Below are 17,295 nucleotides of genomic sequence, written 5' to 3' on the forward strand. Positions count from 1 at the left end.
CCATACTTTCACTCTTCCCTCTTGTTTTGGTCATTATCACCACAATTCTATAAAACTTTCGAGCTCTCAGTATGAATTAATTGGGCTTTTATATAATTAAGGCCCAATTCAGGCCCATAATGGTATCCGCGATGAGGATTCTGATTAGTGATTAGTACAAAATTTTAGTCAAAGCTTAAAAACATAAAAGAGGATTAAACTGTTATTATTGAGCAATATATAATGTATTCTCACAATAGTGGACCCTTTTGGTGTCTTTCTCACCTCAGTGACCTTTTTCATGTCTTAAATTGGATGCAATTACTATATAACTCTTGCATGTCTTAATTGAGTTTTACACTACTACTTTTGAATAATAGCTACCATGGATGATAATAATGGAGAAGCAAAGAGAATGGAAGAAGGTCTGAATGGCTCTATTGTTATTGATCATGATGAAAAGGACAAAACGGTCATTTCTCATGAGAAAGATCAAGGAACAATGAAACAGAAAACAAAGAGAATCGCAACACTTGATGCATTTAGAGGTTTCACTATCGTGATCAGTCTTAATTATTGATAAAGTTTAATTATTCTGTTAGTTTTTATATTTTTATCAAATTTTTAATTAAGTTCTTATATCATATCGGATTTTGTAATTAAATTTTTACTGTGATAAAAATGTTGAAATTAATGGAATATTCTGTTAAATCATACAGAATATTCAGTCAAGTGTTAAGTATATTCATTTTGTCTATTAATGGAATATTCTGTTAATTCAACGTTTTCATCACGGTAAGGATTTAATTAGTAATTACAAAATCTAATATGATATAGGACTCAATGAAAAAAAAATAAAAATTTAATTAAAAATCAATAAAATTATAGGAATCAACAGAATAATTAAACATTTATTTAATTTGTATTATGAGCTTATATTATGTGTATAATTGTATGTGAAGGTGATGATATTGGTTGATGATGCTGGTGGGGCTTATCCAGAAATTGATCACTCTCCTTGGAATGGATGCACATTGGCTGATTTTGTTATGCCTTTCTTTCTTTTCATTGTTGGAGTTGCCATAGCTCTTGCATTCAAGGTAATTAAAATGTTACATCAGCTATCATATATTATACTAGTCAAAATTATATTATGTTATAATTAGTGTTGATTCAATAATAATGCAGAGAGTCCCTAAGGTTAAATATGCTGTGAAGAAGATATTCATTAGAACATTGAAACTTCTCTTCTGGGGTATACTTTTGCAAGGTATAATTAACCATAATAATTCTCTTCTTAATTTTGCCTCATCAGATGCATATATATACACATGAATACATGTTAATATGTTATTATTAGAACACTAATAAAATTTTAACTTCAAGTGGATACTCTCATGCCCCTGATGACCTTTCATATGGGATTGATATGAAATTTATTAGATGGTGTGGCATTCTTCAGGTCCGAGTCATCCTCAAACTAATTAAATTATTATAATATAAATTTAATTTCTAAATATCAAGATTAAATTCTCCTTTAAACTAACATCTAATATCAGTTAATTTTTACGCAAATTAATCTCACTTAATTTTTAGGATAAAATATATTTTTTGTTTTAATGTTTGTAATTTTTTTTAAAAATACCCTTAACATTTATTTTTATTTAATTTTAATTTGTCTTTAATGTTTTTTATTCATTCAATTTTATCTCAAATATTTTTTATTTTTGTCAAAACTATCCCTAAAAATTCTTAATTTTGTCCTCAATATTTTACATAGAATTGACATTTATGAGTAATTTCGACACAAATAAAAAATGTTAGGAACAAAATTAAATAGAACTAAAAGTTAGGAGTATTTTTAAAGAAAATCGCAAACGTTAGGAATAAAAAAAAATATTTTACCCTAATTTTTATTTAAATTATATTGTCTGATTGTCAGATGTTAATGCAATTATGAGAATTTTAATTTGTATATTATATATTGTGTGTGTGCATGCAGAGAATAGGTCTTGTTTACTGTGTTGTTGCTCTAATAGAGACATTTACCTCCAAGATTAGACCAACCACCCTAAATCCTGGACATCTATCCATTTTTACTGCCTATAGATGACAATGGTGAGAGGGGCAAATCAAATTCTACTGAAATTAAATGGTTGAGATTGTGATGTGATTGTAAAAGTTCTTTGATTAATTATTAATTAACACCACATGTTGCATAGGTTTGGAGGATTTGTTGCATTTGTGATTTACATGGTCACAACATTCAGCCTCTATGTTCCAAATTGGAGTTTTGTGGACTATAATGAGGAAAACCTAAAGAGATATACAGTAAGTTTATGCACCTCTTGATGATTTAAAATGTTGTCAAATAAATTGTTAATTTAGCTATAAGTTGTTCGACAAATTAGTTTAATAATATGTTTAAATAAATATTAAGAGTTTGAATTATGTATGTTTATGTGTATAGCAATTTATTAAGGGTGTCACTCAAATAAACATCTTTAAAATGTCTTTTTTAAAGATATTTTTTAACAATTAAAATTTAACATATATAATCGATTAAACCGTATTATTTCTGTCATAATTAGATCGGACAAATCGGTTTAGCTGAAAAATTGATGAACCAAATTTTAAACAAATTTAAATTAATATTTTATTTTATAAAAAATAACTATAATATCCCTATTACAAAAAATGTCTAAAATACTTCTATTATATATATTGAGAATTCTAAATCTTAACCCTATGACGGCACATAAAAAAGAAAATGGTTAGGATTTAGGATTTTCAAAATAAATATATATATAATAGGAGTATTTTAGTCACTTTTTATAATAAGGGTATTATAATCATTTTCTATAAAAAATTAATTTAGACCGGTTTAAGATTTGGTTTATCGATTTTTTTGCCAAATCAATTTATCTGATCCAATTTTAATAAAAATACTACAATTTAATTACTTATATGTATTAAATTTTAATTACTAAAAAATATCATTAAAAAAATATGTTTTGGATATTTTTATTTAAATGGCTTCCATTTATTAATTAATGATAGTTAAGATAAAAACCTTTAAATGAAGATTAAATTTGGAATAAATTAATTTTTAAATCTATTGGTGACTAATCATTAACTAAATTGTTGTAATTATTACTACAAGGTAATATGTGGCATGAGAGGAGACTTAGGAGCAGCATGTAATGCAGTTGGCTATGTGGATAGACAAGTTTGGGGGATTAACCATCTTTACTCTCACCCTGTTTCGTCACGCTTGAAGGCATCTTATTATGTCATATCATTAATTAACAAGTTTAAGCTAGCTATTTTTATGCTTTTCATTAATTATAAATATTTCCTCTTTTTCTTCATTTTAATAATTAACAGGCATGCACATTAAGTTCTCCAAGTCAGGGGCATTTTCGTAAAGATGCTCCAACTTGGTGTCGTGCTCCCTTTGAACCTGAGGGCCTGTTGAGGTTTGTCTTTACTTTTTTTTTTTTTTTTTTTTTTGGGGAAAATGTAAAATAAATAGAAAGATTTATTAGAAGAAATTAACTATTTTGTATTTCACTTTTTTTTTTGTTCATTTTAATTAGTTCCATATCAGCTATCCTGTCTGGCACCATTGGCGTCCACTATGGTCATGTATTGATTCACTTCAAGGTTAACTACTTTAATTTACTACTTTATCCCTATAATATTATATTATATTATATAGAAAGACTAAGTTGTTGTAATTAATTTATTAAACATTATTATTTTATCATCAGAGGCATTCAGAGAGGTTAAAGCAATGGGTCTCAATGGGGTTTGTGTTACTAATCCTTGGCATCATCCTTCATTTAACACATGGTAATATAAGCTACTGATAGAAGTAACTGCCATTAACTGATTCTGGTAATTCAGTTAATTCGGTTACATGCCTAAAACAGAATTGTTTTCTTCTATGCTAATAACTAGTTGATCTGCAATTAGCTTCATTGAGACATTAACTGTAAATTGTAAAACAAAGAATAAATTAAAAGTTTAATTATTTTGTTAGTTCTTATAATTTTGCTAAATTTATAATTAAGTATTTATATTTTTTTTAATTGGGTTTTTCTATTGTTTTTAATTTTGTAATTAAATCCTTTTTAATGTAAAAAATATTAGAATTATCTGAATACTTTTTTCGCAAATTAAACACATTCATAATTAAGAATCTAATTAAATCTTTGATTGCATGTTTTTTGCGAGAAATATTCTGTTACTTTAATGTTTTTTATATGAAAAATATCTAATTGCAAAAATTAAAAGCAACGTAAGAATCCAATAAAAAAGAAAAAATATAAAAATCTAATTACAAATTTGGTAAAATTATAGAAACTAACAGAATAATTAAACTTCATTATCTGTATGAAAAATTAATCTGCATGGAAAATTCAAAATTGAAATGCAGCTATCCCAATGAACAAGCAACTATACAGCTTCAGCTATGTTTGTTTCACAGCTGGGGCAGCAGGAATTGTATTCTCTGCACTCTACATACTGGTAAGTAATTAAGTCAACAATAACATAAGAATATTATTTATTTATTTATTAAGTATCTAGAAGAATACAATATTTCAACAACTACCTAATTAATTATTATCTTTCTTCTCTAACAATAATATTATATTGTTAATGGAAAAATCAGATTGATGTTTGGGGATTTAGAACGCCATTCTTGTTCTTGGAATGGATAGGAATGAATGCAATGCTTGTGTTTGTTATGGCTGCTCAGAGCATCTTCCCAGGCTTTGTTAATGGATGGTATTATAAGGATCAAGATAACACACTAGTAACAATCTACCTTACCCTTTTTATTATTTATTTAATTTTTTCAGTCTTTCAATTATATCACATAGATTATATATTAGTGTTGGTTATGTGTAAATAACTAAATCCATATAATTTCACTTAATTTTTAATTAAAAAAATTAATCTAGTCTTGGCGTTGAATAAACTTTTGCATAATAATAAAGCCCTTAAACACAGTTTAACATTATTATGTAAGTTTTGCTTAAATTGAATAAACTTTTAATTTACATTTAACTAACCTTACAAAATTAGATATATATGTATTGAATTATATATAGGAGCGTTTATTTTTTTCTTTTTATTTCTTTTGTAATATTTTGGTTATTCCAAGGATTTGATTACAAAATTCAATTCAATATAAGGATCTAATAATACAAAATTTTAAAATATAAAAACCTAATTTAAAAAATTATTTCGATTAAAAAATAATTATAGAGACTCACAGTATAATTAAACCTATATAAATATAATATATGCTTTAATTTTCATATTTTTATCCAACTATAATAATTCTTTGTCTCACTTTAATCTTGATCTCAATTAGCTAGAAGCATAATATATAACAATTTTTTTGGGATGATATGAACCAGGTAAATTGGATCCAAGAGCATGTGTTTAACAATGTTTGGCACTCACAGAGATTGGGTACTCTATTATATGTCATCTTTGCTGAAATCACTTTCTGGAGTATGGTTGCTGGTATCTTCCACAAATTAGGAATATATTGGAAACTCTAGGCTAATTTATTTAGAAATCAATTAATTATGTTAATTAATTTATGGTACATAAAGTTTATAGTTAAGAATCGTTAGATAATTTGACAGATTTGACTAATTAACATTTAACGATTCTTAATTGTCAACTTTATATAAAAATAACTGTATGCAAATTTTATCTTAATATATAGTAATATTTTTCTAATTGTCCTATTCGTTTTCTCTAACTCAATTTATCCATGATGTTAAGATATTTCTCATCAGTTATTTAATATATGTGTGTAACTAAAATTAAGCAAATATTTTAATTAAATAGAGTGCACATGTCTATTAAGAGAAATATCATACTACTTCAAAGAACCCCACAATAATATTATAACATCATCCATAGAAATCAATGAACAAACTAAAGCAAATGTTTTTGGATGGAAAGAGCCCCTATCACTAAAGTTTTGAGTCCAATTCATCATTGAAAACCCTAAATTATTTCAATAGCATTAAGATTGGTGGGGTATAAGACTACAACGTTGTGCAATAAAATCATGAAAAATGTATCCTAAGAAAATATCTAAGAAGAAATTAATTGATTAAGAACCATTGTCCATATATTAAAGACAAACTCATGAACTATTATAAGGAAGTAAAGGTAAGGTATTTGTGTTATGGACTTATGGCTACTATACTAGAAATAAATTCAATTATATAATTCTACTAATTTACAATATATTACATTCCATTTTCCTTTATTTGATCTTCTTGCTATATACGGCCTTATCATTTTTCTTATATATACATATAAGTTAGAATTACAAATGTGTAACTTGACAAATATGATAAATTAAAAGAGATAAAACTATATGATAAAAATTAAGGAGCATGTTATATGTATATGTACAATTGTACATTAGACTATGAACAAAAATATGGATCTATCACTCCCAATCCATCAGCATTTTCCAAACCCTTTCTTCAATCTTGTTCTTCGGAAGAGATAATCCTTCTCCTCCTTCATCAAGTAAGATTCTGTATACCTCCCATTCTTGGTCTCCGATCACATGTCTTCCGATTTCAGCTTGTCGCAATTAGAGAAAAATGACTACAAATATCAAACATGTCAAATTATTTGACGATTTTTAAGTTTGTCGTATATTCAAACTAAATTATTTATCCTTTAAATTTGGTGACTACTCAAATTAATATATTTTGGTGACTAAACTTAAAACATGTCAAATTATTTAACAATTTTTAATTATTATCTTCCTCTGAACTCTAAAGACATCTTCATCAGGATATGAATAGTTACCGAAAAAATACAAGTTTGAAGCATGTTGAGAGCAAGAGTGATGTCGTAGAAGACGAGGGGGCGTCCCTTGCCGGACAACTCGACAGAGTTGGCAACGAGAAGCTCCGTGTCGGGTCCCCGGCTATGGACGCCTACTCTGACCGGATGGAGTAGCTCTGTCCTAAGCCGGGACGACAAAGAATGCTGCTTCTTTGGATCTACAATCTTGTTCCCATCTCCTTTTGTGATGATGAACAAATCAATGTCACATTTTCCTCTCTCTTTAACATAGAATCTGCCATAACAAATTTGAATGTTGTAGTCCTTAAGAGTTCTCATGATATCATAGATAAGACCTTTGTGATCTTGGCACATGATTTGGACAAGAGTATGAGCAGGACTAAGAGTGTTGTCCATAGTGATAGTCACTTCATCCGACCGTATTAGTGTTCTGTTTCCAATCGTTTCTTCATCGGTGATTGTCGCCGGAAGAAACGATGATGCCGGCGAGCAAACATCCGCCGCCGGCCCTACCAATTCAATGTCTATATCAATGATGGCATCCTTCAATGTCCCTCTTAAATATTCTTTGGTATCTTCCTTTCTCTTTTCGGTATGGATAAGTTCTCTGCAAAATGAAAATAAATTTGAGTTTAATTTTGATATACTGACAGTACTTAATCATCAGATTCGTTCTTTTAGATGTAAAAGCCTTATATCTGTGATGAAAAAGAGATCCATGACTTTGCCATCAGGTGTAGTAGATACCTTCACTTTCTTTACGACAAGCTCTAGTTCACATAGAGCCTCTGTAACATCTGTCATCATTCAAACAAAAATCATTTACTTTGTTAGTTCTCTCTATCAAACCCTATGATCTGTTCCATATATTAGTCCTCCAAAGCCTAAACAATTGAGAATAAAGCAATTTAGTGAAGGGAGTAACATCTAAAACTAAAGAGAAAAACTCAAAATAGCCCTGATAATTATCTCGAAAGACAACGAGGCCCTTGACAATAAAAAATCCCAATTCGACCTCTGACAATTATCTCGAAAGGACAACGAGGCCCCTGTGCCAAAAAAAAATCAATGTTGTTTTTTTTGGTACAAGGACTAATCAGTCCCAAAAAAAATATTAGGGACCAAATTAGGTGTTTTTTTTTTTGGGATCTCATTGTCCTCTCGAGATAATTGTCAGGGTCGAATGAGGTATTCACTCAAAACTAAAACCAAAGGTATATCAGAAACCTCAAAATCTTGATTCTTGACTTTGAACAAAAATATATTGAAAAGACATGTAAATATGGTGATTGAAGAGTTATGGAGAATTACCATGTAAAAGGCCTTTGCGATCATAGCAACTAAACTTGAGAAGAAAGACATGAGGAGGCTTAGGTGGATGGAAATCAGAGGAGTAATAAGAGATTCCAGAAGCTGAGGAACAAGAAGGGCATGCCCCAATTAGCCTCTTCTTCAACAAACTCCATCTTGTATTCTCTTTCCCAACCACCCACAATACTATGTAACACCATTTCCATCTGTTGACACATCTAATAATTCATTCAAAAAGAGTCAACATTAAAGCAAAACAAAACAAACCCATGTCTCAAATCCAAACAAAAGACTAAGAAATCAGAGAAAGATTAGATTTTGAAATTACCTCCTCTTACAATGCTAAGACCAAAGAAGAGTATGATACGACACAGATCAGAACCAAGACCAGTTTTGTCAGGACAGTTCACTGTTATCACTGTTGGATCTCCTTCTTTCTCTGCCTCCCTGAATATCACTACATCATCATGCAATATTCCCATAATCTTCTTCTTAAGATTATATATAATTCACTGTTCTTGTTGTTGTTGAAGCATATGAGAAGGAAAAAGAGAAGTTTCTGTTTATTTAAGTGATAATGATGATGGCTTCTTATTCAATGGTTGTTATTGGTGGTAGTATCTTGTTGAATTCTATACAAGATTCAACAATTAATAATCAATAATATTATATGAGAGAGTAATGTGGAGAATGAAGAAGCAGAGAGTTTAACTGCTTCTGAGGGAGGGACAAATGTTTTTAAGGTTGTAGACTTTCTATATATGTGGTTGTAAATATTATTATATTGTAATATATTACTATTTATAGTACTGTTTTTTAATAAAAAGAATTTTGTTGCTTCAAGCAATATATCTCAAAAACAAATGGAAATTAAATACGAGATTAAATTAATTTATAAATTTTATGCTGATATTTAATCATAACAAAGTAATTCATTTAAAAAGAAATAATTTTTACTCATGTGATAACATGTGTTTAGAATATAACGTGGAAAATATTCAACTTTTTTATGTTAATAATATAGAAATAATTAATAAACTCTTAAAACCTTTTTCTTTAAAAAAGTATTCTATGTAATAGCAAAAAATAATTACATCAAAGTGTATAATACCCTTACCCTCTCACAAGTCACAACATCTGAAATCTTTATTAACATAATAATAATAATAATAATAATAATAATAATAATAATAATAATAATAATAATATGAGAAAGATAAAGTTAAATTTTTTATTTTTTATATGAATTATTTATCTCTCTCTAGTAAATGGCATGAATTTTCTCGCCAATGAGTTATAGCTCAAATAGCATAGTCTCCCCATACTCAATTAAGAGGTTGCGAGTTCGAGTCTCCTATCTTTGGTAAAAAAAAAAAATGGCATGAATTTCCTCATTAATGTTTAATATATCCTGATTCTAACAATAATGTTTAACAAAATAGAATTCTGAAGTGTTTGTTGGTAACAATAGATTTCATAATATCCTAGTATAGTTTTAAATTACCTCTTAAAATATTATTAATTTTTCAAAAATAAAAATCTTTCATGTTTGTTAATTTAAAATCAATCACATATAACCAAAAGAAACCACGCTAACACAATTCAAATTGTGTAGACATCTCATTTGTTTAAGCAACAGTGTCATTATTGAAACCCGGAAAAGAAAAAAAGCAGATTTAATAATGATTCATTTCTTGATAATGATAATGGACACGTATTAATCTATCTATCTACTACCTTTAAATTTCATCACATGCATGTGCATATTTTTCTTTGGAATAAAATAAAATAAAATAAAATGAACTTAAAACACACAACAAAACAAAACAAGCCTTCCTTCTGTCTCATGGGAACACAACCAAAACAAAGTTGCTAATAATACCAACGAGGGGCCTAAATTATGTATATAATTTCTTTCTTTTTTTTTTTGTATTTGGCATAGTTGCCTATATAATTTTATTTGTAATTCATATTACTATTAAAAAATACCTTGTGATGATTTCCTAGTGATATTATAATATAGTGTGTGTAAGATTATCACTTGATGATATAGATAAATTTAAATTTAATTAATAAAAGATAATGTAAATATATATATAGTTGCTTTAGAAGTTTGAATTATCAATAGTATACTTTAAGTAATGAAATAATAGGGTGAGTAGTGAGTACGAGTAGATTTGGTTCGGATTTAAGGTGAAATTAAAATTGAACTAATCAAAATATAATTGGTTCGGTTTGATTTGTATTTGTATTTTTTTGTGTATGTATCCGAACCAAACCAAACCGATTAAGAACGGATTGGTTTGGTTCGGATAATTGGGTACCCGATGATTTTGAAATTTATAAAAAAAACCAAATTTTTATCTTAAAAATTCAACAAGTACAATAAACATATAACATTAATATAAATAATCTAAACATGTTAAACATCAAATACATTAAAAACTAAACTTATTAAAATCTAAACATATTAATAGTGAAAAATCTCACTAAAAGCCACTAATCATATATATATTTTTATTTTTTTATTTAATTAATATATGATCGAGTTTACGGGTTGGTTCAGATTTTGCACTCCCAGAACTGATATCCAAACCAATCATTAACAAAGGTCATTAATTTGGTTCGAGTTGGACCTAATTACCCGTTGATTTCAGAACTAATTTAATTAGTTCGGTTCGAGTTCAGACAGATAATCGAGTACCCGCTACCCGTGCTCACCCTTATAAAATAATATAATTGTATAAATTCAGATCAGACAATTAACTAATGCAAATAGAGTATCTTATATCAAATGTTCATCTTGAATCAAATGAGGACTTGGAGTCAAAAGTCAATTAAGAGGATATGTATGTAGAGTTCTTAGTCATTAGCACACACAAAAAATGTGATTACTTTTATTTTGTGCATTATTATTATTAATATTATTATTGTCAAGATTTGTGTATACTAAAAATTAGTCTTTTATATAAAATATATATTAAAATATATATTAAAAATGAGTTAAATACTATATATACGTATAGACAAATAATGACTGATTTAATCATTTAATAGTTTATGTTTTGTTTACATATAGTATTTTTGTATTATTATATACTATAACCAAAGTGATTGACTTTGTTAGTTGTGAATAATATTTCATAGACAAATTATTAAAGTGCTAAGACGACATGCTTTCTAACCTTTAACTTTTTTTTTTCCTTTTTGTTTGTTTGTTTCCAATAATATAATTTAGGTGAATATACACTCGTAAAAGGGAGAAAAATTGCTACAAAGTTAGATAGACAAGCAAAATGGAAATATACCAGTGTATCTCTAAATCTTCTAATTTGCTTTATTATCTAATATTTAAAATTATTTAATTTGGACATATCGACTAATAAGTAATTTAATCAGATTTTGTTTTTGATATTGGAATACCAACGGTGTTTTTTCAAAATGTGGGTTAATGGGGTATTATTCTCAAATGTGGAACCGTTTAATTAGATAAATAAAAATCAAACCGTCCGATGATTTGTGAAAAGTACAGAAATCAGACTGTCTGATTTGTGAGGATACATAAATTGGACTAAGGAATTTGTAAATTCGGACTAAGGGATTTGTGAGAGAAGAGAAATCGGATCGAGGAATTTTTGTTAAAAAAAATAAAAAAATTTAAAGTATAGAAATCGGACCCTCTGATTTGTGTATCTTCCACACTTTTAAATAATACCAAAAATTACAATATTAAGATATATCATCACTTTTACTTTCATATAAAAAAAAAAGAAAATATATAAACACCTAATAATTAGAAAATGACGCCATCCAATAGTCCATGCTTGCGTCACTTCTCTCCAAAGCTCTGGTTCTTGGATAGAGACAACTTTTAATGTTTAGAGAAAATTTTAGATTAGATTGAAAAATAAAAAAGTTTTTTTTCTACATTTAATAAATTGTACTATAAAATTGTATGAGCTGTCATCTTCTTCACGTGGGAAGAATTAAACTTATATTAGAACCACAAAATTCATTTTGTATGGTTGATAATACACTCATATTTCCATTTGCTTCCCCACCTACTTAAGAATTAAGAAGAAATTTCAATGGAATCAATATAAGTGTTGATAAATGCTCATAACTTTAGATTTTCATATGATAAAAAAATGCTAGAAAAATTAAAAATAGTCATGATAATTATCTTGAAAAACAACGAGGTCCTTAACAAAAGAAAAAACTCAATCCGACCCTTGACAATTATCTCGAAAGGATAATGAGATTTCTGTGCAAAAAAAAAATTAATGTTATTTTTTTTTTTTGCACAAAGACTAATCAGTCCAAAAAAAAAGATCAGGAACCGAATTGGGTGTTTTTTTTTTGAGAGGTTTCATTATCCTTTCGAAATAATTGTCAGGATCGGGTGAGGTATTCACTCTAAAAATGCAAGTTTAAGGGTTTTTTTCTTATGACAATTCTTTTTATCAATAATTTATAAATACCTCTATAAATACTTATCAAGTTTTAATCTCAAAGCTTATTAACTAATCAATACTCAATTGACCTAAACGTTTGTTTAAAAATAATAGAAATGTTCGAATTAATATTTACTCCATGCATCTATATATCCTCCTATTGATGCTGTTACATATGATAATAAGAACAATAGTAAGAATAATATATATATTGATAGCAGGTAACATATGGTGTAGAATTTAAAGTGAATTTAAGAATGAAATAATAGGATCTTAGGCCGATTTGGTTTGTCGTAACTTACAACCACAGAATACAAGTGGCCAATGGCTCATTTACTCGTGACCAAACTGGCAACCGGCGGCGCCAGTACTGAATACTTTAATTAATTATTTAATTACTATAATTTTTAAAAATATGATTATTTATGTATCTTTTCGTATTATTTTAAATTTCAAGAAAAATAATTTTATGACCTAATATCCAAATTTTTATGATAAAAAAGTGCTTAGTTCAATTTATATTGATTTTAAAATAAAAACAATTTAGTACAAGATAAATTTAAAAAAATACCTATAAATTTACACAAAATTTAAAATAAAGTTTTGCATAAAAAATATATTAAAAAATACAACAATTCATATATTTCTTTTCTATCAATTTAAACTTGTAAGAAAAATAATTTTATGACACATCTTAAAATGACGTATAGATAGCAAAGTTTTAAAGATATTTCAAAATAAAAAAATATTTTATATATATCCTTGTGGAAAAAAATATATTTTATAGAAAAAAAAATGGTTATGTTTCCATAAGAAAACGCCTTTTATACTTTCTAGTGTGAACCAAACAGATATGTAATTATTTACCTCTGCACTACTAAAAAATTTGGTATGTAATTATGTATGACCAACATCAAATAATTTTGAAATTAAAGGCCTTTCATCAATTTTCTTCTTCATATATAGACTCCACTACCATGGCTTGGTGGGTTAGTGACTTGTATGTTTGATCCAAGTACTCCTACTTCTCCTTTTTTGCTTCTGTCACCAACTACCTCAACATGAATCCTTCAAGTCAATAGTGCATTTAATTGACTTTGAAATACACAGAAGCAAGATTTATCATCTTATTAAGGTAGCGTTTGGTAGAGAGACAGAGGCAGAAAGACTAAAACTGAGAGACAGAAATTAAGAGATAGAGATTAAAATAAATCTGAATATTCTGTTTGGTGCAAAATAGGAGACAGAAATTGAAATAAGAATGAAACTCTAATTTATTTTGCACAAAGGATAAAATTGGAATTAATTAATTGAAATGAGGGTATTTTAGGTATAAAATGTTATTAAAGTTTCAGCCTCCATCTCTACAAATTTTAGTCTCTTGTATCCCTACATTTTGGAAGTGCTGAAATACTGAAATTTTGGAGACAGAGACAGAAATTTTAGTACCAAACACTACCTAAGAGTGGGTTAAGAGACATGAATATATGGACTTAATTGTCACAATACCATTAATCTTATTGAATGTATATTTTTGTAACTTATCTAATAAATTATATAGCAGCCATTTATTTTATTATTTTTGTATAATCTCATTCCTTGGTAGTCAAGTAAACAAACCAAATCCAAAGACCAAAAAATTAACTTTATTTGATTATTGTATATTGGTTGCAAAGGATTCATTAGAATATTCCACCCCATGAAAAAAAACACCTACTTGTTATGAAACGTACACGAACTTTAGAATATTCTGTAAATTAGTTAATTATAGGATAGTTATTTAAATGGGTGTAAGTGATTCTTCTACATAGTCTTATAGAAACACCATGAAATGATGTCATGACTTTAAATTAATTAATCACAAGTAAGGGAGCGTTGGAGCCACAAATGCTTTGAATTGAAGTCATTTTCCAGAAATTTGGCTTTACTTTTGATCTTTACAGATGGACAAGGAGGAGAGGGATGATTTTCATTTTTCTATAAACGATGTGGTCATAATGATGACCTTAAATTCAAGTAACGTTAAGAAGGGTCCCATGAAATCACTTCCATAGATTCTCATGATATTTGTTGGGGTGGGGAGTTCCTACACATGCTTTATTTTTTTAACATTTCTTGGGCAGTTTTTGGACAGAGTCTCTTTTTGGGACAGTTTAATTTATTGCACTGAAGTGCATAGGTATTGGTTTAGGCCAGAAAATAGGCAATTTTTTTGGGTTGGGATAACTTGTTAGGCTTAGATACTCTTGTCCCTTGAGGGTGTAAATTTTGAGTCCAAATAGAAGTCTTTTAGAGTGAAAATGTTAAAAAATATTTCTACTCTGTTTCTCAACAATCAACATCCTCATACGCATACGACCCAATTAAAAAAAAAAGAATAATATTAAGAGATAGATCTCTCCCCGTTTTAATACAAAAAAAAAAGAGATAATTCTCCTAACCAATTTGGATTGGTCGAGTGATTAATTCATTAGTCCGGTTAAATAAGTATCTGAATCCAGTTTTGTGCCAACTTTCCAACTAAAAAATAGGTTATGTAACGATAAATATGGTACCATCAAGAAACGCTCCTCCTAGAAGTAATGCAACTAACCCTGATGTGAATAAAAAGACTAGTAGATGATGCACTCACCTCATACACGCCAGGATAAAGCCACAGCATTGTTGACCAAAAACGTATTTTCCTGCATATTATACAATGAGCAGCACATATAAATACATTTTAAAAACAGTTTAATTATGTTATAATATATTGTTATAGGATGATGAAAATAAATCCGTAATCGGGGTTAATAGTAACTAGTTGAACATTCTAATTTAGAACTGAGCATTAGCACAAGACATGTATCACTGAAATCTTTAGAACCTTGATCCAGTTTAGAACATTCTAATTTAGAAGTGAGCATTATGGGACTAGCCAATGGGTGAGGATCCAGAACCTCCACAACCTCAGCATCGCCACAGAACTCGAGCTGAACCTGGAAATATAATGGAAAACAGTGCCAAAGGTACATAAACTTTAATTACACCAATACTGGGGATCCAGTGGTCATATGTTGTGCTCCTTAAGACTTTGTTTACAACCAATCAATCATGAGTTTAGGGAACATTTTATAATTTCCCAATTCATACTCTCTAATTTTCTAATATTATTCATAGTGAACACTATTAACATGTACAAGCTAAACAGTACACCAATTTTCTAGTTTTGTCAATTTCTGCCTCTGCCTTGGTTTGTAGGACAGACAAAGCAAGCTGAAAGCAAAAGTAACATGCTGCTGAGTGAGTAATGGATACAATAACTCCTAAAAATTGAAGAGAGTGGTACAGAAATCTAGAAATCACTTGTAGTATCAATATTTTCCTTCCACTTAAAAAGTAGATCTGGGAAACATGATTTTGTTTTACATCCATATGATAATAAGTTCCACACATAGTTCAGCTGCTTAGCAAGCTAAGATCATGTTAGTACTTCAACAAAACAAGAAGTAGAATCTAGAATGTTGTCAGATTTGAGATACACAACTTGGCCTGATGTAAACTTAATTTCAAACCATTAAGAAACAACTTTTTTTTGCTAGAAGAAAATAATAATAATACTTCAAATGTGATAGTAACAGAAGCCCAGCCAAAGAACAAGCTTGATCCAAACTTAAAAGAGAAAAACATATCTTTTAGCATGGTTCTCGGAAATAGCTCATCTACCTTTTCCTTCTGGATCTGTTCCTTCAGCCGAGACAGCTCCAACTCCTTCTGATACTATGCAATGGAAAACGAAAAGAAAAAATAACATGGTAAGTTATAGCTACAACTATTCTTAAGCATTTTGGGGGGGGGGGTGTGGAGGGGGATAGAACTCCCAAGACATATACAAATGTAAACTATAAAACAAGTTTACAATTACTACCAGCATGAACTTGAGATAGTTTATCTCGCTTTGATTTGGCACGTTTGAAACCTGTGTGGCAAACATATGGAAGAAAACAAGTGAGACTACAAAAGGCTGGCAATCAATAAAGAATTCATAAACACTGTAGGAGCAAAAAGACCTCAGCATCCAAATCTTCATCAGAATTTGTAGTTAGATCCACATGCTGCATCTGCTCATCCCTATGTATAATTGCATGCAAGGGAACAAAAGGGCTTTAAATAAAATGTAAAAGCCAGTTAACTTCCCACAATCCTAGTTGGCAATGAGCATCCATATACTAACCCACCCAAAGAGCTGATTCGATGTTTCAGATGGAACAACATGCTGGGATGTCAATGAGCTCCCATTATGTGCCATGGAATTATTGCCTTCAGGTAGAAGGATACCTAGGGGCATATCAGGAGCAGCTTCTGCTCCAATATTCACTTTATTTTCCTGGGAATCATACCCATCTGAAATAGCAGAGATGTGATATAAGAATCAAACAAGAAGACTCACATGTTGTCCAAATTCAACAAAAGAATATTGTTCATAAAATTTGTACTGAAGATAGAAATGATTCTTCAACTTAATTGGTCCAATATAAACTAACACTGATGACCAAGATATAACCTACATATTAGAATTACCTTCAACTGGATCTAAATCTCCATTCTTAATAAAATTTGCAACCTTCTCCTCCAAAGACAAGTTGGCCAAAGAGTCTATATTTATGGAACAGCTCCCAGCAGAATGAGCTTAATCACCTTGGTTCTCAAC

At 28.9% G+C, this 17,295-nt stretch overlaps 1 protein-coding gene and 2 pseudogenes across 1 annotated transcript; 1 reads left to right on the forward strand and 2 right to left on the reverse strand.

Annotated features, from left to right (window-relative positions):
• The first annotated feature begins 364 nt into the window (after window positions 1-364).
• On the forward strand, window positions 365-5,558 carry LOC112749362 (uncharacterized; annotated as a pseudogene).
• Window positions 5,559-6,371: 813 nt separating this feature from the next.
• LOC112751601 (ACT domain-containing protein ACR10-like) lies at window positions 6,372-8,840 on the reverse strand (annotated as a pseudogene).
• Window positions 8,841-16,028: 7,188 nt separating this feature from the next.
• LOC140179564 (uncharacterized) lies at window positions 16,029-17,289 on the reverse strand. The gene is made up of 5 exons (XM_072218439.1): window positions 17,166-17,289; window positions 16,823-16,988; window positions 16,655-16,715; window positions 16,513-16,563; window positions 16,029-16,364 (listed from the first exon to the last, which is right to left on the reverse strand). The coding sequence occupies exons 2-5, from the start codon at window positions 16,930-16,932 to the stop codon at window positions 16,101-16,103; spliced, it is 486 nt and encodes a 161-aa protein (XP_072074540.1). The 5' UTR covers window positions 16,933-16,988; window positions 17,166-17,289; the 3' UTR covers window positions 16,029-16,100.
• Window positions 17,290-17,295: the final 6 nt, after the last annotated feature.

Source organism: Arachis hypogaea, chromosome 15 (assembly GCF_003086295.3).
Source record: "Arachis hypogaea cultivar Tifrunner chromosome 15, arahy.Tifrunner.gnm2.J5K5, whole genome shotgun sequence".
Taxonomy (NCBI): Eukaryota; Viridiplantae; Streptophyta; class Magnoliopsida; order Fabales; family Fabaceae; genus Arachis; species Arachis hypogaea.